Source organism: Cyprinus carpio, chromosome B24, assembly GCF_018340385.1.
Source record: "Cyprinus carpio isolate SPL01 chromosome B24, ASM1834038v1, whole genome shotgun sequence".
NCBI classification, from domain to species: domain Eukaryota; kingdom Metazoa; phylum Chordata; class Actinopteri; order Cypriniformes; family Cyprinidae; genus Cyprinus; species Cyprinus carpio.
In genome coordinates, this window is record NC_056620.1 from 7,068,129 (window position 1) to 7,089,755 (window position 21,627).

A 21,627-nucleotide genomic window follows, 5' to 3' on the forward strand; every position below is an offset into this window, starting at 1 on the left:
ATAAACACTTTGGTTTCCTAAACATACTTATGACATTAAATAGACCTGAATGTCATTGCACTACTTTGGTATGGGCAAATGTTGCCATTTTTGCCATGTCCCCAGGTTATGTAAACTAACTTCTACTATTAAAAAAAAAAAAAAAAATCTATTTTATCTAAATTATCTATTTACTAAAAATATTCAATGGAGTTTCATAATAAGATTTCCTAATTAGAATATATTATATGTATTAGACATTTTGATACAATTAATGTTAATAAAATTACAAATCATTTTATCGGCATTTCAAGTTTCATTTTCTTAAATTGTGTAAAAAATCTGAGACATTATTTACAATTTGAGACATTTACATAATTAAGTCTGATTGACCTATCTTTGTAATGAAATACTCCTCTTTATACTTTATACTGCAAAAATACCGATGTGAAAAGTTACATAGTTGAAAGGCTATAGCAAAACATGAATTACCCTTGTTGACAGTTTGCATGTCTTTGACCTGAATTGCAAAAGGATGATCAAGATGAGAAATGTGGTGATGAGAAATGAAAGTTTGTATTTTTCTACTAGCTGCAGGTCAAGAACATTCACAACATCTGGCTAATGTAATAAATTGATATATTCCTCCTTAGCCCCCCCCCCCACCCCCGACACACACTTAACACACAATTAATCACAAACAAAATCATGGCTGGTGACAGACATTACAATAATAAATACAGCATTTGTGTAGTCTAAATAGAACATATGAAAACATAGCTTACGTGTGTATTAGTTCATTCCTGCGTTTTTGTCTGTTACAAAGTGGCTGTGAGGAGAGATGCTGTCAGCAGCAGGTATTACAGCTTCTTTGGCTTGCAATTATTGCCTGTTAACAGTCTCCTTGCCTTTATATATCTGTGTTCTCTTTTTGCTGGACTGTCAAATATTTTATCTGTCTGTTTAATTGTACCTCTTTTTCTCTGTCAAGTGGAATATTTGGAAGTCTGTAGCCTGTCAGGGCAACTCTCTCATTTAAAGCAGCCGATTAATTGTTTGTGATTATCCTTGATCCCTTTCTGACAGTGGAATACTCTTCGCTGGATTCAGATGGCTTATGAAGAGTGTGTTCGCTTTCTCTCAGATGCTTTAAAAGCTTTCAGCCACAAAGCCCATGATTATATGTTATTACGTCATGTTTTAGACTTCCTATATGGACATGCTAAACAAGCATTGATATTTTTAAGAAATTATCTGTGAGTGAAAGCTAAAAAGGTATTAGGCTTTTCCTGTTTTACAGTCCCAAATGTGATGACATATATTGATATTTTTCCTATGATTCTTTGAGTTTCCTGTTAACAAGATACATTTGACTAACATAATTAATCTCTTTTTCTGTTGTAGATGAACATATGTTTGTTCTAAAAAGTATCACGCTGTACATGCCCTCAGTTTTGTTCGAGCGACCATTTTAATGAACATCAATTATAAAAATAAAATAAAAAAACTTCCTGCCTTCCTTGACACTTTTTTTATTTTTTATTTTATTTTTATTTCAAATACAACAGCTAATTATCAATCATGGCTTTAAACACATTACTTGAATATATGGAAATGTACTCAACACTGATGCCAGTCTGTTTAATCAAAATGAATCAAAAGTTTACATAAAAATCTACAGTCACTTTAAAACTAAATATGTTAAAACAGCTCAAATACTGAATATAAATAACAACATGTTTCTATGTACTTGCTTTGTTTTTTAATGTTTGTTTGTTTTTTGCTTTGTTTTGTTTTGTTTTGTTTTTTATACCCTGTTTGGTCTTTCAGCAGTCCCTCAGTATTCACCGTTTTCATACCTAAAAGGATGTGACATTCGTTCAGGGTAACTGTTTGAGCTGTAATTGCTGTAGCGATAGCCCTCAAAATTTTCAGACCTCTCAGTTTTAGCTGGGAGCGTGTCCTGGTATGAGAGGGCAGATTTGATCACTCCCGAATCCTCTGGAATCTTCAGGTCTGAGTAGGAGTTGGAAGAGGCCTCTTCCAAGATTGAGTTACAGTTAGACAGACCTTTCACATCATAGATATTCTCTCCATATTTGACAACAGATGGCTTGGGGCATGGCTGGTAGGACACTTTTGTGGTTGTGGTTATTATAGTCTGCAGTGCTGCTGGGGTGGCAGGCGCAGGTCCTGTGTATCTACATGGGTAATCACTGTTGTAGTAGTGGTGATTAGTGTTGGTTGGCAGTTGAGAGTAGTCTCCTCTATCCCCATAGGCACCTTTACTAAGAATTTGCTTCCAGCCATGATGCTTTCCTGTAGTTTCTGCATAGCTCCGGTCATGGCTGCCTAATGGACTCGTGCCATGAGGCATGCCACTCAGACTGCTCCCCGACTTACTGGGTTCTGTCTCAGTTTGTGGGCTAGAAGGATCCTTATACAGTGCTGTTGGATAAGGCCCTGAGCCAAGGTATCCTGGGACTGCAAAGTCATACCCACAAGGAGGGCGGGTCATATACAGACGGTGGTTGGCAGGCTTCTGCAGTGAGCTCGGAGCATCTGCCATGGCCGCTGCTGTGTGTGTGTCATAAGGGAACTTGTAGGGCTCTGTGTTCTGGAAAGGAGGATAGTGTTGGGTCTGTATTGGGAAGTTGGACTCTGCAATGATGCTGAAGCGCTCTGGGCCCTCCATGGTGAGCTGGTGGATATTTGGAAAGCCCATGTCATGGTAACGTCCAGGCTAGTGACAACAGAAAATCAAAGATAAGTTTTCTGCAAATGGCGCTTCATATGGAGAACTGCCAAAAAGTGTTTAATACCTAATCCACTCAAAAAACATCATATCATTGTAAAGAGCACATTTTTAGCTCTGTAAAAAAAAAAAAAAAAAACTAGAGGATTTTGATTCATTACTTACTTACTCTTACTTCAAAAACTGTGATTTTACCACCTCGTTTCTGAGGAATATGATGTAGCGATCTAGTATCCATTCTAGGCTATTTTATTAATAAAAGTCATGGGGCAGCATTGACAAGTTTCAGTGTGTAGACAGTGCAATCTGCAATCTCCTGATCTCTCTCTCTCTCTCTCTCTCTCTCTCTCTCTCTCTCTCTCTCTCTCTCTCTCTCTGTGTGTGTGTGTGTGTGTGTGTGTGTGTGTGTGTGTGTGTGTCTCTGTGTTTGGTTGGTTGGTTGCGTTGTGTGCACTGGTTTGGATGGTTTATGGGGACACAAATTTGTTTAACCCTCTGGAGTCGATTAACGCGTATACGCGTTTTGGGGTATTTTCTCCTGATACCCCCGAAAAGAACTTAAATTACACTTTCAGTTTTGATCGTACAGAGAAGAGCAATACATCAATCGAATCTGTAAAGGGTCTACTTTTTTTTGTATACAGACATAATAACAACAAAACTTTGTGCACTTATAAAATAAAGATAACAAACAAGGAGTGCTGTCTGCAGCCTTTGTCTGCGCTGATCTTCAGTTACAAATGCGTCATTAAAATGAACTGTAACTCAGTGAATACTCAACGAAGAGACATGAGAGAGATATCTATAGAAAGCCTGACATGTCTACTTTTAAACTAAACGAGTGCTGCTGAAAACAAATATTCTGTGATAAAGTAATCCATATGAAAACAACCCGATGTCCGTTTTTCACGTCTTCCTTCATTATCTTCTAATGCGACCACGCCCCCCCGCGCCGAGCGCGCTTTTGAGATTCAAATGTTTCACTGAAGCGCGCGGCTTTTGAATACGCCCACACAACACAGAAGACAACGCAGCGAGATTGTTCTTCAAGTTTTTATTTTTATTTTACTGTTTGCTTCGCGAGGAGAGGAATAAGACATAATTCACCCCAAAAAGATGTGATGTGGTTGAGGATTTGAGATTTGGATTTCCTCAGAAAAAAGAATGAAGCACTTTATTCAGCAGAGATCATAAACATGAGTAAGTCTCTTTTTATTTATTTATATACTTGTACTAGTTTTCACATAACGTGTAAACATTTTACTAGTTAGACTTTTTCCAAAGACTTTTTCCAAACTATAATTCCTGACTAAATGTATAATCAAGTGAAATATTATGAAGTTTCAATAACAATATACACTACTATACCATTCAAAAGCTTGATGTACATAATATAAATGTAACAATAAATGTAACTGTAACAAATGTAACAATCATTGCTGTTCTTTTCAATTTATCCCCCCTAAAAAACCTGAAAAAAAATTCTCAGCTCTTTTCAACATTAATAATAATAATAATAATAATAATAATAATAATAATAATAATAATAATGATAACAATAAATGTTTTTTTAGTAGAAAATAAGATTGTTAAAAGGATTTCTGAAGGATTGTGTGACTGGAGTAATGATGCAAAAAAATTCAGTTTGAAAGTCAGCTTTGATTGTTCCTAATAAACTGTTTAACTGCACTCACAAGTGAATATTAAATTATGTTGTGGGATAATTAAATATATTCTAAATAAACTACAAACATAAAATTATATACATTTATTGTGTCCTCACATTCTTTCTTGTAACTCACCCCTCTCAGTGACACAGCTGACTGAATGGCTCATTATGCAGCTCATTATGCAGGTCTTTGTCTTCTCAGGTGTGAATTCATGATAGTTGACGCCTACTCGCATATGACTTTTTACCAACAAAAAGTGTCTTAGAAAATTTAAATCAATATATTGTTTTCTGTAAGTGAGTAAACAAGATGATTTTCACATCATTTAGAAAAAAAAAATTCTAGGCTACAAGCTCCAGTTCTCCAAATTCCTGGGAACCAATTTTCTATATGTGTTTTATTGCCTTATTCAAGTGATTTAACATTTTTAGTTTTTCACTAACCACGCATAACTTTTTTTTTTCTCAAAATCACAATCATGTACATACATGCTGCTTAAATATTATTATAGCCTAGTTTGTGCTGATTACAGTGAGATTAGACTTTAGCCATTTAGATATTTATAAGAAACTGAAAAAAGCACAAATGTCAGGGCATGACAAAACTTCTCCAGGCCCCAAAAATACCCTTAGACTCCAGAGGTTTAATGACATGGGTATGACAGAGGTATTACAATGTGAATGTGGTTTATGACAGTGCCTATATCCCCATAATTCAAAAGGCTTTAAAAAAACATACTAAATGGTGTTTTTCTGAAAATCTAAAAATGTACAAAGTTTTTGTTTAGGTGTAGGGTGATAGAAAATACAGTTTGTACAGTATAAAAACCATTACACCTATGAAGGGTCCCTGTAAACCACCAATACCAACATGTGTGTTTGTGTGTGAGTCATGTGTGTGTCACTTAAAGCAGCACATTAATATAGAACAGTGATTACATTGATTTAATCGAGTTTTAATGCATAGCTGCCAGACAGTCAGAATCAAGTATTCAGACAGATCATGGTACAACAGTTCTTTCTGGTCCTCAAATCTGATTGGCTGATAAGAGTGTGATATTTTAGTGAACTCCAACCATTTCACCATTTCTATCACTCCACTTGCTGTATTTATCACAGCAAGTGTAATAGCGGATGCCCTAATCCACTATAATTTTAAAAATTATACTGTTTTTGTGTCACAGAATATAGTTTTAAGAGATTTTAGGTGAGAATTTACTCATTTAGACTTCAGATATACAGTTTGTTAATAAAAATAACATCTATTTGAAAATTTGCTTCAGTGGTTTTGGAGATGTGAGCTCCAGGGCGTCTGCGGGCATTCAGCACTCATGAACCCACAGAGAGCAGCCTCACCTCTGCCAGCTCTTCTGGAGCCGCTGGCTCTGATATTTCTTTAGTGGCGAGACATCAGATATAATTCACTTTGAGTAAATCTAACAGGCAGTATTTGGTCTCATTAATTTATTATTTGTTCCAGAGCAAATAATTTTGACTTTAGGAAAAATCTCATCAGTTATATTTTATGCAAAATCAATGCTGTATATCAGAGCGCTGCCTTTGTACTTTTGACTGAATTGCCTAGAAACTTTTATAATGGCTGTTTTTGTTGTTTATTAAATGATCATGTTTTTTTTATTAATTATTATTCAATAAGTATTATTTATATAAATAAAAGTAATATTTAAAAATAGTATTTACTATTGAGAAATGGTGTATGTATTTGTGATGGTTATTTTAGTTACATTATTCTGCCATTAGCTGGCAACATGAGACTGTTTTTATGAGTGAGTGCTGACTTTTATAAGCAAATACATTTATATTGAAAATTGAAAGTGACTGGAACACGGTTGTAAACAAAGAAGTTATTTTTACTTTTCAACAACAGCTTGTAAGATTAAGTCAACAAATGCACTGTGCAGCGCTGTCATCGGAAATAACCCTTAACAGATGAAAGATATTGGTTTCCTCAAAGGACATTCAAAATAATGTTTTATTCTGAATATGAGATTGAGCTGAAGAATAAATCAGATGCAGGTAATCACACTCTCTCAGTCCCTCTCTCTCTCATAATATTCTACAAAATACAGTGAGCTATTAATACATTAATACAATAAGTGTTCAATGAAGCAACACAACATTCCTTCATTACTAGTTCTAAAGTGACGTTTTCGAATGAGTAACCGAGGCTTGGGCTCAGCTGTTAAACTGAGTAAACTTGAGATTTGAATCTGTGGCGGAAGGAAGTAGTTCGGCACAAAAGAGGGGTTTTAAAACAACAACTTAACCATTGTTGTTTCTTAAGTATTTACACAGCCTTTCCGTCGAACTGTTGTATAAATGCAATATCTCACTCGTAGCACTGTGATATGGCTGTATATGGCTTGTCTACGGCCAAATCACAGCTGTGCCGATATACAGCCCACATCTCACTTCTAAAAGAGTGATATTGCTCATATATACTGTACAGTCTCAAATATTGACATTATTTAAGATCTGCACAGTCTCTTGCTACATCATATAAGTGGTTAAGGGAAGTTTTTCATATTGAGTCTTTCCTATAATTTCAGTGGTAAGTCTTTTACAGCTGGAACAATGCAATATAGTTTTGTTAATATCATAATACTCATTCATGATAACTTATGGTTGTTTAAAGAAACCTTAATTTATGTTTCTTTACCTGAAGCAAACGAAGACCACTTATAAATATTATGGCCACATTATAAAGCCTTTTGAATATTTACAAGAATATTTTTGTAATGTTACAGTAAGAAGCCACTCATAAGATATGAAAAGATACTGTGCAGACCTTAAACAATGTCAATATATGTAACATATAAAACACTATAAAAGCGTTATATAAATCACTTAACGGGATATAATGTATTCGTCATGTTACATATCATCATACTCTTAAAGTTGTAACCACAAAGTGAGTAGGTTAATATGTTATGATTTCTTAAGAATACCCTTCTAATGCATAATAAACTGGCTACAAAGAAGGTATAGTTGTGTGTCTAAAAAATGGTTTCTAATTGCTACATAATAATACTCTAAATAATAATAATACTTCTAAATACCTAATAATTGTGTGTATTTGGGATTAACATTAAGTGTCACAGTTTTTATAAATATGTGTGTGTGTTACCTCTGGCTCCACCAGTCTTCTTTTCTGCGAAAAGTGAGGTGAAGACATCCGTCTCTTCACTGCACTCCTTCTTGCCTCTGTTTCAGACTTACTCTCTGGTCTGGGGTGGTCATGTACTCCTTTAGCTAAAACAGACAGTGTAGAGTGAATCTCACATTTATATTCATAAATCATAACTATTTACAGTGACATCAATCTGTGCAATTAAAGCTTATGGTTTTTCTAAAGTATTTAATAGTTAGGAAACTGTAAAAGGAGTTATTTACTTATGTCTACCTGATGTTTATTTTTTACCTTTTCTGATTCATAAAAAAAAAAAATGACTTGGTGTGCTCTAAGTATAAAAGTTTATTCAGTAATATTAAATTATATTTTTGACCTTAGGCTCCAGCACCCCTGGGTCTTTTAAATAAGTTAAAAAATGTCATTTTTTTGGTTATTCAATAAAACACTTCTAAAATGTCATTTGCAGATAAAAAATAAAATAAAATAAAAATCAATTAAACTTACCTGGAAAAAAACTGCCTTCCCATCTACTCTCCAAAAATTGGTTACTGGATAGCCACTGTGACCTCGGCACGGAATCAACTCGAGAGCTGAGTTACAGTTTGGACAAAGCTTTTCTGCAAATGTATGAATAAACAGTATTGTTAAAACTATTTAGTATGAATAAATATTTCTTACTGAGCATTTTACAGATATGCAAACAATAACCTATTTTATTTTTATATTTTAATGAAATTATCATGTGTAGCTTTATAGCCTGAACATAAGTCAGAGCAAACAAGAGGTTTTGACTGAGTGTTTTGACAAGTGTACAACGAGTGTTTTGACTGAGCCAAACAGTCAAGGTCATGAGTGAGAGGGTCAGGCTAAACTGACATAATAGTGTCTGCCAGGGTCTGTCAGTCTATTGAGCATTCTCACTGCAAAATCTATTAAGACTGATTAACAGAAGTTACTGCGAAGCCTACCCTCTTAGTAATAAATGTTACTGAAAAAAATACCCTCTTAGTAATAAATGTTACTGAAAAAAATCTGTTTATTTGATGGCATATGTTTTTTTAGTGTTGATCTGAAAAACTTATAATGTAACCTCATGAACGCCATCCAATGCGAAAACGATATACAGAAAATAAAATGATTCTTGATAAGAATGCGATTTCTTGTTATTCATATGTTTCAAAGGTATTTCACAATACGCGCTACAACAAGCTTGTAGTGTAAAATATGTTTGTTCGCTCTTATCAGATTCGTTTCTAACACGACCAACTCGTTTGGTAGATGCTGGTTGTTAGGAGAAAAAGTTCCTGAATGTACTCTGTTGTTTCTGTCGTGCTTTGTCACAGATGGCCGGTCTCAGCTGAAGTTTGGACCCGTCTGGGAGAGAGCAGTTTCGTGAACACACCACCACACCAAGACAGGACTTCTTCAAGATCTGACAGTTATGATTGTTGGTGTTCCTCATGGCCCATCCGCTCAGGTGTCTTTGTGCGTTCTTATCTTCACTGCTGTATATATAACGTACATATCCATCCGTCCACTCCTGGAACGCATCATATTGCTTCGTGTCCTGGAAAAAGTTACCATATTCAGATGTTTATTTTGCGAGAGGACATCTACTGCAATTCAAAAATGTGGACAGACATATAGAAACTATAAAATGCCTTTTGTGTAGCCTACTTTACTTTGTACAAATTAAACAATGAAACAAGAATGAAAAGTAGCTATACCAAAAGAAAAGGAAATATTCTGTTCCGTTTTGCTTACAAATGCGCAAAATATTAAACCTTTACCTGTGGAAGCTTGGGGTCGTTTATATCCCAAGTCAGCTTCATCCCAAATGAACACACGCAATCTGAGATGTCAAACTGATCTGATGATTTGGACATGATGCGAGTCAACTCCGGATAAAAGCAACCATAATAATTAAAAATCAGCTTGAAGACAAAATTTTTTACTCGGAGTCTAGATCGTTTTAAAAAAATGTATCATACATCTCTAAGTCACGTCTTTTAGATTTTTACTTCCAGAAAGCGTCTTTATTTTCTCTTGTAAAAATCCACGTTTGCGTGAGTCCGTCCAGATGCGCTTCACACAGGTAATGGTCTCAGGTAAACGCTGCTGTGTATATGTAAAGAAGGAGGCTGGACTTACACACACACACACACACACACACACACGGAGGCTGGACTTACACACACACAAAAAAAAAAATACATAAAAAAATTAAAAACAGTTCTTTCACTTTAAATGATCCTTGCGTTTCACCTCCACTAACGGCAAATCCTTTCGCAACAAAACCAACGAAAGCTCGATATTTGACTGCAGGGTGGAAATGGCACAGCTTTTGTTGAATAAATTTTCCTTACACATCCCAGATTTTATCTTTGCGTTTACAGTTTTAAGGGGAAAATTACAGCCTCTTTTAAAAGTGAACCCGACGGTGTGATATTTCACGAGCAGTCAGCGAAATTTATGCGAACGACTTTCACTGGGACTGAGCCGAGGCTGATGGTCACAGAAAAGGACTGGTCCAGTTGGTAAGGTAATGTGATCTACTTCAGGTCATTAGTTGTTGTGTGTAAACGAAAAGCCGCACTGCTGACACAACACGGACCGGTCGTTAACACAACAAACACAACGCAGCTCATAAACACGCACCTTTTATGTATCTATATGCGATCACTGATGATCATTGATTGAAAATTACAAATGCAAGTGATTTTCTGGTGATGCATCCACCCTGGACACTAGGTTTAAATGAATGGCGTTGGTTTTTTTTTCTGTTTGTAACATAAGGGTTCAAATAATAATGATAATATTAGTGTTAATAATAATAATAATAATAATAATAATAATAATAATAGATAATAATAATAATAATAATAATAAATCTATTATCTATCAGCTGAAGTCTGAAAGTAATCCAATTTTAAATATTTCAAAATATATAATTAAAACAATTTAACTGGTGTCTTGAAAAGCAAGCGAGTCTCCTCCTAAAGTAGACTACATACCGTGTCTGACGTCTGAAAAATGACAGTCTATACAAGAATACAAGATACCATATACAAAATGATATGCGTATTGTAAGCTACATTCATGTGTTTTTAATTTAGTTAAATTTACTTTTTGGGCTGCACGGTGCAAATGTAATCTGACCGTGTTTTTTTAATTCACTGTGGTTGTTCAGTCTAAAAATACATGAACAGTGCAAGAATAAATTTAGTTGGAATCATCTTTTTGCAGAAAATACAAGTTGTCCTAATTTTTCACAAACAAGTATGTGTTTTTCTTAAGACAATAATGATGCTCATTCATACATACATATGAAGGCAAAGTGTTTTATTTAATAAATTTGCCATAACATTAACGAGACACTTATCACTCGCGAGTACCGGTTACGCATTCGTGGTTTATTTATTATTAATAATATTATTGATTGTTGGGTGATTGGGTTGATTATTTAATTAATAAAATGATTCCATGTAAAAATTATTATTATTATTATTATTATTATTGTTGTTGTTGTTGTTGTCGTCGTCATTATTATTATTGTCATTGTATTATTATTATTATTAGGCCTGTTATTTCATTTTCTAAAAGTATTGCAGCCTATCGTTTGTTCATTCTTTTCTTTGTATTGTTGCTATATATATCATGCAAAGTAGCAGTACAGTTGGCAAATGTAAAACTTTGTAGATGTAATTTGCGCACGTGCACACACAAATTCAGACCGGATTATTTTAGTCTGACTTTATTTTATTTATTTTAATTTACCATCATTAACTTCTGAACTTCTGAAATTGTGGTGCGCAACGTTCCTGCATTTTGAACATGCCCCTTACAGAAAACTACTGAATTTGAATTTCATAACACCGTTTTATATGTTTCTTAAGCATTTTGTTTACATCATAAACCATGTTTACGTTGTAGTACACGTCATTATACACATTTGTATACAATCCTTTACAGCCCCCCCCCCCCCCAAACCACAAACACATTTAGGCTATATGTGTTTTATATGCAGAGAAATCGTATTTTTAATTGATATTTTATCTTCATTTTATGTGATTTTTTACCGAGATTCTTTTTTTTTTTTTTATTGATTTAAATTCAAATCATTTTTTTTAAATTCACTAATATGGAAGACTAACAAACTAACAATAAACACTTTGCTAAGAAATAAATTACAATATTTATGTATTTTGTATTTTTTTATTTATGCAAACTCTTTTTTAATAATAATATAAGATAAAAACAAGCAGACAAAATTAGAATTAGCATTATAAAAGAGAGTACTAGAGTTAGAGGGACGAATGAAGATGAAAGATATGTGTTTTCAGCTGTTTCTTGAAAATGATTAACGGCTGCTTAGACTTAGTTGGGCAGGTCATTCCACCAGGATGGCACAGTTAATGTAAAAGTCCATGAAAGTTTTATCATAGGTAGAATGCAAAATGTTTCAAGCATGTACAAGCATTTCACTCAAATGTAATTTATGCAATATTTCAAACCTTTAACCCACTTGGGAAAATCAACCCATAGCAACAGTTTAAAAGTATCCCAATTATGTGGAGGGAAAAAATGGTGACTTGGCAACCCTGCATCCAAGAGCTGTCAGAGTCAGATTTTACTGATCTCAGGTGGAGTATAAGGAGAGATGACTGACAAGACCGTGCTGGAGTATTTGCTGCTCAGCAGATCCTGAACTCATTGACAAATATCTGATCTTATAAGATGGACTCCCTTTACACAGAGTGGTGTGATTGCGAAATCGAAAGTGAAAGTGAACAGCGTGAACGCTCATTCAAAAGAGATTTAAATACTACGCATACTATGAGCGGCTCCCTTATTTGGCAAAATTATATATAGCCTATTAGAATGTTTAAAGGAGTGGACACGAAAATCGAATCTTCAAGCGAATCACATATTGCGGGAGCAGGCGGCAGTGGTCAGACATTCAGCGGAGCGAGATTAAGAACAGCCAAATCCCGGACATTTTGGGCGATTAAGGAATCCCGGTTTGACGCTGGGGTTTTTTAGGTCCAAAAAGAGGACATGTCCGTGGAAAAGAGGACGTATGGTCACCCTAAGCAATGCGCTACTTAATAGCCTATTTATGACATGTCTACTTTCTCAGACTTGCTTAAACCCAACGCAGAACACACAAAACGTGTTTCAGCAAATATTCATACTGTCATAAATTGGTAATTAAGAGTTAACACTTTCTGAGTCTTGTTTTAATAAATAATTTTACCATCTTTACCTGAGACTACAATGTGATAAGTATGTCTACGGTAGGAGCTCTGTATTTTTCCCTGTTTGTGTTTCTCTTTACCAACCAACCAGTAAACAAACAAACCAATATAAACACCATTTAATTTACAATTTATCACATTAATAATTCACTCACTTTTCTTTCCAGGTTTGTTTTCACTTTAAAAAAGCAATTGTCTCCACTTTTCACTTCTAATCCCTATTAGCAATGTTTTTTCTGTCAAAATGACGGAAATCACTTTGAAATATTTTCACTCTGTTTTAAATAAACATTTTTGTTCAGTGTAGCCTGTTACAAGGCAATGTATGTTAGCTTATACAGACATAGGCTAGGCCTATATTACTACAGTGATATTTAACACGGCTGTAATACTGCTGTGGAATTAATCGAGCTTTTTGGGGTTATAGTTTGTTGTAGTAATTTGTTAATGCTTTTACACTTTTACATTTTCTTTCAATATTCCACGATCGAAATGTGAGTAATGTCACCTTATGTAGGCTACCGAGTTTTTGAAAATGCTTAATAAAGCATACCTTTCCCTGATTGTTTACAGGTTAGCGGAAGTCACTTCGCAAAGGGCGTAAAAAAAAAACAGAGCCTAATTAAAAGACACATGTGTTTAATTAGACAGTCTACAATATGAGGAGGAGCTCGCCTGTACTTTACTCTTGTCCCGGTTTTTAATTCATTTCTTTAAAAAAGAGGGCTCCGTGTCTAATTCAAAACTTTCAATGTTATTACTTTTCTTTCATATTCCACGAATTAAGACTTCACCTTATGTAGGCTACCGTCTGTTTTAACTAAATGCTTAATGTATCAGTGTAGCCTACCTTTCAGGTCAATCTGATGTTTTTCTGTCAAACGACAGAGTTGTTTTCAAATTACTCAGTGAATTTCAAAAAACGGCTGTAAGCCTGGAATTAAATAACACGCAGCGTTTTGGGGTTCTGTTCTACAATGAGGAGGAGGCTCTCGCCTGTTAATGCTTTTATGTTTGTTAATATTCTAGAACTAGGTCTAGGAGCTATAAGTTTATTATCACCCTGAGTTTCCTCTTTACAATGGCTTAATAACATAACCTTTATATGACTGTATAAATTTTGATTTATCGAGCTGTAATAAGTCACTTAGTGGTTTTGCACTAATATTTAATTACGTTAAGCTTTTAATGGAATTTACACTGAGTTGTAATCCACGATTTCGACAATATGTTTGTATTCTGACGTCTACAATAACGGCATGACTGATTGAGAGGATTGCGCTGGTTAAAATAGTTGCATCATTTAGTATTCTCTGATTGTTTATGAAGATCAGGTTCTTTGTATCCTTCTAATATAGTTTCATTAATTACAGTGTTATTTGACAGCGCTGTAATTACTGCTGTGGAATTAATCGACGTTTTGGGGTTTAGTTTGTTGTAGTAATTGTTAATGCAAAATGTACTTACATTTTACATTTTATTATTCAGTATTCCACGATCGAAATGTGAGTAATGTCACCTTATGTAGGCTATGTAGTTTTTGAGTTTTTTTAATTGATTATTAATTTATATGTTTGTTACAGGTTAGCGGAAGTCACTTCGCAAAGGGCGTAAAAAAAAAAAACAGACATCCTTGCCTAATAAAAGACACCATTAAAAGACACATGTGTTTAATAGCTCGCCTGTCTGTGCATCATGAGTGTGAGTTATTCTCTGGAGGTTTATTACATCACTGTCGATTTATATTAAAGATAGGGTTATACGGACTAATATAAATCACTTTGATTTATTGACTGTGTATTAGCCTTAGTGTACTTGCACTAATTTTACTTTACGTTGAAGCACAATGGACCCTACTGAGTTGTTTGTTGTTTGTAGTATTCCAGACATTCAACCAGTGCGTCTCTTACTTATACAATTTACGTGTAGACTTCATGATGCATTTGTCCAAAAATAACGGCATGGCTATTATGATTCTTGTTGAAGAAAAATCTTCTGTATCCTTGGCCGATCGACTGGACGAAGTTGTCATTAAGGCAGGTTATTTGCTTTTCTGTATTTTCATGCAATATCAGTGGTTCTTTTTTGTAATGTTCTTATATGATGTTACAATTATTCATTTTATTAAACACGTTTTTCAGTTTTGATTAAGATTCTCCATTGCAAAAGTGGACATTTCTTACCCATATACAGTCTTCTACTCTTCGTCAGGAGCTGCATAAAAACGAACATAAGAACGTTGCCTTAATATTACGGACAAAAATCTTATTAGTAAAGATGAAGACAGCATCCAGAAACTCGTTCATCACGGCTTGGTTGTGAAGATAAGCATATTTATCTAATTCTAATATTTCGTTAGAAAATTAGGTTAACTCACCATAAGGTTAACTCACCATTGCAGGTTAAGATTTTTATTTTTATTTTTTTTAGCCTATAGTTTAATAATAATAATAATTATTATTATTATTCAGCATGGTTCGAAGGCGGCAATATATTTGATATATTTTTGCCGCGGTTGGTGCTGTTGTTTTGGATTATGAAGTATATAAAAAAAAAAAAAAAACCCTGGTAAAAATGCAAAATAAATAAATGCATATAGTAACAAAACCAATTTAAAAAAAATCTATCGGCTATCGGTACCATAAAATCTGTGTTGGACAGCAGTCCCACAGATATACGGAAGAAGCTCTGCCAGTCAGATGACCATGTCGGGCTCTTGTAAGCTTTCATTCAGCATACATTAATTGTCATTACAGAGTGCGGCGGTTACACACTTAAAATGATGGACGCTCCCATCCCATTGCAAGCAACGCTGCGCTCTAGTGGACAACGGATTTCTGTACAACACAAACAGACCGAGTTTCCATTAGGTACAGGGCGAATTTCGTTGCAAACACTTTTGCGTTGTCATTTCTTACAGGGACGACTTGGTAAAAGCGCTGACAGACATTGGTCGGAAGCCTTTTTTTTTTTTTTTTTTTTTTTTTTTGTAAAGAATAATCTAGGGACTTTGTGATTGAGACAATGTTCATTTTGTAATATGCTGTCACCAGATTATGAAATGCAGGTGGCCATTTCTGAAGCACTGTAGGATGAAACCAAGGAAACTAAGAGGACACTTTGCTGGCAAATGGTTCCGTTTCAGAAGCTTTGCTTCAGCTTTTACTTCAGTTGGTGACAAATATTTAGAAACTGTATGTTTAGGCATTTATTTTTCACTGCTCAAAGTATTAGAATCACCAAGCATGTTTTGGTTTTAAACCATATTTTGCAGGTATTGAAGTTCTTCTATTTTTCTTTTTTAAAAGGACTGTAGGGCATTTCTGAATGAACTCAACAGTTATAACTCAGTGTATATTTGCGTTTTATAATTATTATTATTACAAAGCAGGCTTTATCCAGTCAACGTTGTCTGTAAAGTTTTGAAATGTTTGCATGATCTTGTCCCTGTCCTAGAGTCTTCTCTTTCCCTTGTATTCAGGCATTTCCTGATTCAGCTGAGGTAAGCATGAAACATTTTTCTACAAGGTGTTTTCCCCCCAATAAGTTACTTGTACACTGCAATTTCTCCCAGCAACTGGTGTTTGATTCTTTTTAGCTGTTCAAGCTTGAAGATGTGTTTCTTCTTTGGGTGGATTTCAACATTGGAACATCAACCATTAGTTTCTTTGTAAATGACCAAAATATGTGTGTCCAAAATATATTTTAATGTACAAAAAGTTTTTTTCTTTCTTATCAAGCTGTAGTGTAACTAAACTTGGCTTCCATTTGTGGTAGAACACACTGTAGGAGTTGATTCACCTGCCTAACGATGTTGTCAACATGTATGATCTTTAAGGTACGATTAATCACAAATGGCCCTGACCACTAGCATTTCTTCAGTTCATAAAATGTTTATCATGGCTTTCCTTATTAGTATTAAGTACAAACCTGAAGTAGATTAAATGTGATTTGGAATTGCTTTTAAATCTCTCAGTTCATTAATCTTATTTCTTCAAATGTCTATTTTATCTTATTGCTTTAGAGTGTGACGATCGGTAGATATTGAAAGTTCACGAGTACCCCACTCTCTCATGGAGAGATCACTGGCAAAATTGTCAAAATCCTCTTTAGTGCAGAGCACAATATCGAAACAGCCATGACAAAAGTGTTTCCAGATAAACCAGTCAGCTTCATATTATATTTAAATATATCACATACATACCAGTGGTTATAAATTACATGTCCTTTTTATTACTAGGAAGCTCTGCAATCAGGGGATTGCTTGACCAAGATAGAAGGCTAACCTCACACTCTCTAACAGATACAGGTGCATCTCAATAAATTAGAATGAATTGTCACTATGTGAGAAGATCTGCATAACACCGCCCAAATGTTCACGCAAAGAAAGAAGGCGTAGCTTTGATTCTCACTGTTGCCGCCGGCGCCATGTCATGGAGACGCTGTCCCAGCTAACACAGTTACTTTGTGAAGTAACAGGACCAGACCATATTTGTCGCAGCGATGTACCACATAACGTTCCAGTGACCTAACTTTGTGATTCCCATATTCGTTGTGGAGACGTTATTTGGTACGTCGCTGGAACGTGGTGAGAACGTCCTAACGACCAAACTGGCACGTTGTGAGGACGTCACTATAAAGGACTATACTCAGATAGCAAATGACATGTGGCCCAGTTCTGGCCCACATACCGCATGGAATGAAATGTTTGAGTGAAATTTATTCTGGCTGACAGATGTCAGCCACAACTGGACCGGATCTGGGCCACATCTCACAAATGGCATGGGCAACACTTGGCCCAGATGTTACCCACGCCATTTCTGAGATTTGGCCCAGATCCGGTTCAGTTGTGGCTGACTTGAATCTTAGATATGGCCCCATTTACCCTTTCTACATACAAAAGCATATGTAATTCATCCAGAATAAAGAAAACACTCATATGGTCTAAACTGCTTTATTAAAATATAAAAATTTGACAAATACAGATCAGAAATACAAATGCATGTATAGATATAAAACAAATACATTTACATTACAAAATAAAAAAATACAGATACTGTAAGTATTTATAAATATAGTTATACACATTTACATTACATTTACCAGACACTTATCCAAAGCGACTTACAAATGAGGACAATGGAAGCAATCAAAATCAACAAAAGAGCAATGAAGTGCAAGTGTTTTAACAAGTCTCAGTTAGCTTAACGCAGTACAGTAGCAAGGTTTTTTTTTTTTTTTTAATTACATAAAAAGAAAACAGTATAGAAAAAAAGAGCATGCTAGTTTTAGAGGCCTTTATTTTTTATTTTATTTTTTTTGCTTTTGTTAATTGTATTAAAAAAAACAGATAGAATACAAAAAGATTAGAGAAGCCAGTGTTATTTATTTATATTTTTAAGAAAACAAGCAGTTAGTAAATAAAAGACAACATATACACATGGCATGTATAGTGTGCAGCACAGTATGGGTTTCGTTACCCTGCTGAAAAAAAAAAAAAAAAAAAAATAAATAAAAATAACAATAGAAACCGTCACAGAAATTCTTATGGTTTCCATTAAAACAATTACAAAATTCCTTTTTGTAGTATGTTTTGGGCATTATCCAGTAATAAATTCTGTTCTATTGTTTCCCATCTGCCAGTTTATATCCCACCAATAGAATCCATCAAATACCAGTAGACACCATTATAGTTTACATTAAAACCAATATAATTCCCATTATAACCCTTAAATCCATTAAATTTTCTATTGTGTTTTGGGAGGAGTTCTATTGTTTTTTTGTTTTTGTTTTTTTTTCAGCAGGGAATATTATAATGGTATTACTACTTTTACATAAATAACTTAATTACAGAATCTCAAAGGAATAGGATGATTTATTCATTTTTAAGTATTTAGGATTTTAAGAACAAGTTGAAAATATGCTGAATGTTTCATTTCTTCCAAGTGAAATTAGCAAAGCAGTTAAACTGAATTTACATTTGTGTTAAATACAGAGACAGGCGCGAGTTGACACAGGTTGCAGCCGTGTGTCAAGCCTTGTCCATATTGCCAGATGGACTCGCAGAGGCTTGCAGTGTGTAGTATACTGAGTACAAACAAGCATTACTTGAAGGGCTGCGTATGTACAGCAAGTGTAAATGGATCCTCTATGAGACGCGGATGAGAGGAGCAAGTATGAGAAGCATTCAGAGACACAGGCTGTGTGTGCGGTCTTCTGAATTGGGAACGGCGAACATGCATTATAAACTTCGTATTAGAATCTGTTGGTGAGATAAAATGTGTAAGATAACGTATATGTACTAATAAAACATCTAGGAACGTATCTTTTACTCTCCAGTACTGAAAGCAGAACTGATGAGAGAGCTCTTGATATATGTTGTGACACACAGCTCTTGCAAATTAACGTTATCTTTTTTTTTGTTTGATGTCTAGGGTTGGGAACTGAATTAGAACCGGTTCTGTTTTTTGAAAAGAGAAGTTTCGGTTCCAAAAACGGTTCTGGTGCAACACGTGACCAAGCGCTGTGCGCAGCCTTGCGCTGGTGTTCTGACGATTCGGCGTTTCCCGTAAAGGATGTCACAAACCAAATAACAGAAATGTCACCCTGCCTCTTTAATTACTGAGCACATTTTTTCTAATGACGCACACTCCACAGACATGCGCGCCGCGTCATGTCTTTAACTGCCGAATACATGTTTCCTACGACCGTACTGCACTCGCGCCTTTGATAACTGTGCACGTCGTTTTTGTCTGACTGTACATGTACCGGCAGCGTGCAGCAACTGCCGCCACAAAATTACATTATATTTGTCCTATATTGTCATTAATATGCATACTGACTTTAACTTGGACCACTAAATAAATAGACTGCTATTGTTATGTAAGTATGAGGGTTAGATTATTTAGTGTACAGGTCATTTCAAGAGTGATAAACAAAGTGATAGAAAATATTTATTTTCATGCATTTTAAATGTTTAAAAATGTGGAAAACCACTCATTGCATCACAGCATCTCCTGACTGCATTATTATTTGTAAAATGGGGGCTTTATAGTGTGTGTGTATACATGGTTATAAGTATAACAGTTTATATTTCATTAATTTAGGGAAATGAACAAGTGTCTTAGCCCTCAAGGGACTATTTGGCCAAACTTATTCCTGCTTGAAAAGCAAAATGTTATTGATAGTGTAAAAACATCAACTTTGAAGCACATGCTGATTGATGGACTTGCATTACTCAACATTACTTACTACCTTCAATGTAGACAAGCCAAAGTAATCTCATATTACATAATTTTTTGTTTGGTATTAATTTGCCTTTTGTTTTGAGCTTGTAGATGCCATAATCACACACACACACACACACACACACACACACACACACACACACACACTCTCCCGCTTTCCGTTTTTTTTTTTTTTTTTTTTTTTTTTTTTTTTAAATGGTGGGTGTTTACACAGTTGGATAGAGCAGTGCTGATTGGGGAGAACGGAGGTGCGCTCACTCTGTTGGTTAGTAAGACTGCCACACAAGGCTGGCTGTCAGACTAATATCGCATCCACATCGCAGGTATTGTGATTAGCAAATCGCAACGTCTCAAATCGTGATTGAGATTCGATTTTGATTAATCACACAGCCGTATAACATATACATAAAGGATTCCAGTAAAGTAAACACATTCAACTATTCTCACTGAACTGATACATTGTTAACCAGAGGAGCACAACAAATTTCTGCAAGAGTCGTCAAAGGAATAAAAGGTGCTTTATGTATTTTTGACAGTATTAAAGCATTAAAATATTATGTTTGAAGATATGCAATGTTTGCAGCACCCGGTTCAACCGCTGGCTGTCAATATTACATAATGAACCTTTAAATCTTCTCTCCTGGCCTCCATCCCATCTCTGGCAAGCTGCAGCCATCTTTTAATCCAGTGTTCTACTTCCTGGTCTGTTGCAGTGGTGGAAGTTTGTATATCCATCTATAGTTGCCATCATCTAAGATCTTTTTGAGCGCTGGCATCATCTGAAGTCCTCACAAGTCCTGGTGCTGTGCAGTTTCTAATAACCCTGGGATTGACATTGGGAGAAACAGGAAGTTAAGGGGAGAAAGATTGGCATAGCTGCTGTTCATATTATTTCAGGCTACTAAAAAAAATATATCATGTTCACTTTTTACTATTTCATCAATGGAGTTCAAGGTTATGACATGTTTTGTGAATGCTTGGCTAAAAATTAGTGTCTTTAATCTAGTAGGTTTAAACTGAAAGAATTTTTCTAGATCCCTTAATAAACATTATTTGTTCTCAGTATTTGGGGAACAGACACAGTCTCTATAGAATGGACTACATATGCCAGAGTATCATTTAATACATTTTAATAAAATTTAAGTGGGAGGAACATCATAACTGTAATTTACACAACCATTTAAGAGTTTGGGGTCTGTAAGATATTTTATGCCTTTAAAAGAAATCTCTTATGCTCACCACGACTCAATTTATTGGATCTAATTACAGTAAAACAGTAACACTGTGAATATTACAATTCAAAACAACTCTTTTCTATGTGAATATTATGTTAAAATGTAATTTATTCCTGTGATCAAAGCTGAATTTTCAGCATCATTACTCCAGTCTTCAGTGTCACATGGTCCTTCAGAAATCATTCTAATATGCTGATTTGCTGTTCAAGAAACATTTCTGATTATTATCAATGTTAAAATACAGGCATGCTGACATTTATTTAGGATTCATTGTTACATAGACTCCAAACCTTTGAATGTTATTGTTACATGCATTAAATTGATCAAAAT

General features: G+C 34.8%; 1 protein-coding gene across 1 annotated transcript; it reads right to left on the minus strand.

Moving 5' to 3' along the window:
* Positions 1–531: 531 nt before the first annotated feature.
* Positions 532–9,709, minus strand: LOC109087657 (chorion-specific transcription factor GCMb-like). The gene is made up of 5 exons (XM_042752144.1): positions 9,348–9,709; positions 8,872–9,124; positions 8,062–8,174; positions 7,552–7,677; positions 532–2,722 (listed from the first exon to the last, which is right to left on the minus strand). The coding sequence occupies exons 1-5, from the start codon at positions 9,441–9,443 to the stop codon at positions 1,817–1,819; spliced, it is 1,494 nt and encodes a 497-aa protein (XP_042608078.1). The 5' UTR covers positions 9,444–9,709; the 3' UTR covers positions 532–1,816.
* Positions 9,710–21,627: the final 11,918 nt, after the last annotated feature.

What these genes read in the sequence shown, in the direction of transcription:
- LOC109087657 (XM_042752144.1), bottom strand. Translation starts at nt 9,443, where the DNA reads ATGTCCAAATCATCAGATCAGTTTGACATCTCAGATTGCGTGTGTTCA. An exon ending in AGCACGACAGAAACAACAGA is followed by an intron (nt 8,175 to 8,871) that starts GTACATTCAGGA and finishes ATACATTTGCAG; the next exon opens with AAAAGCTTTGTCCAAACTGT. An exon ending in GAAGACTGGTGGAGCCAGAG is followed by an intron (nt 2,723 to 7,551) that starts GTAACACACACA and finishes TGTTGTCACTAG; the next exon opens with CCTGGACGTTACCATGACAT.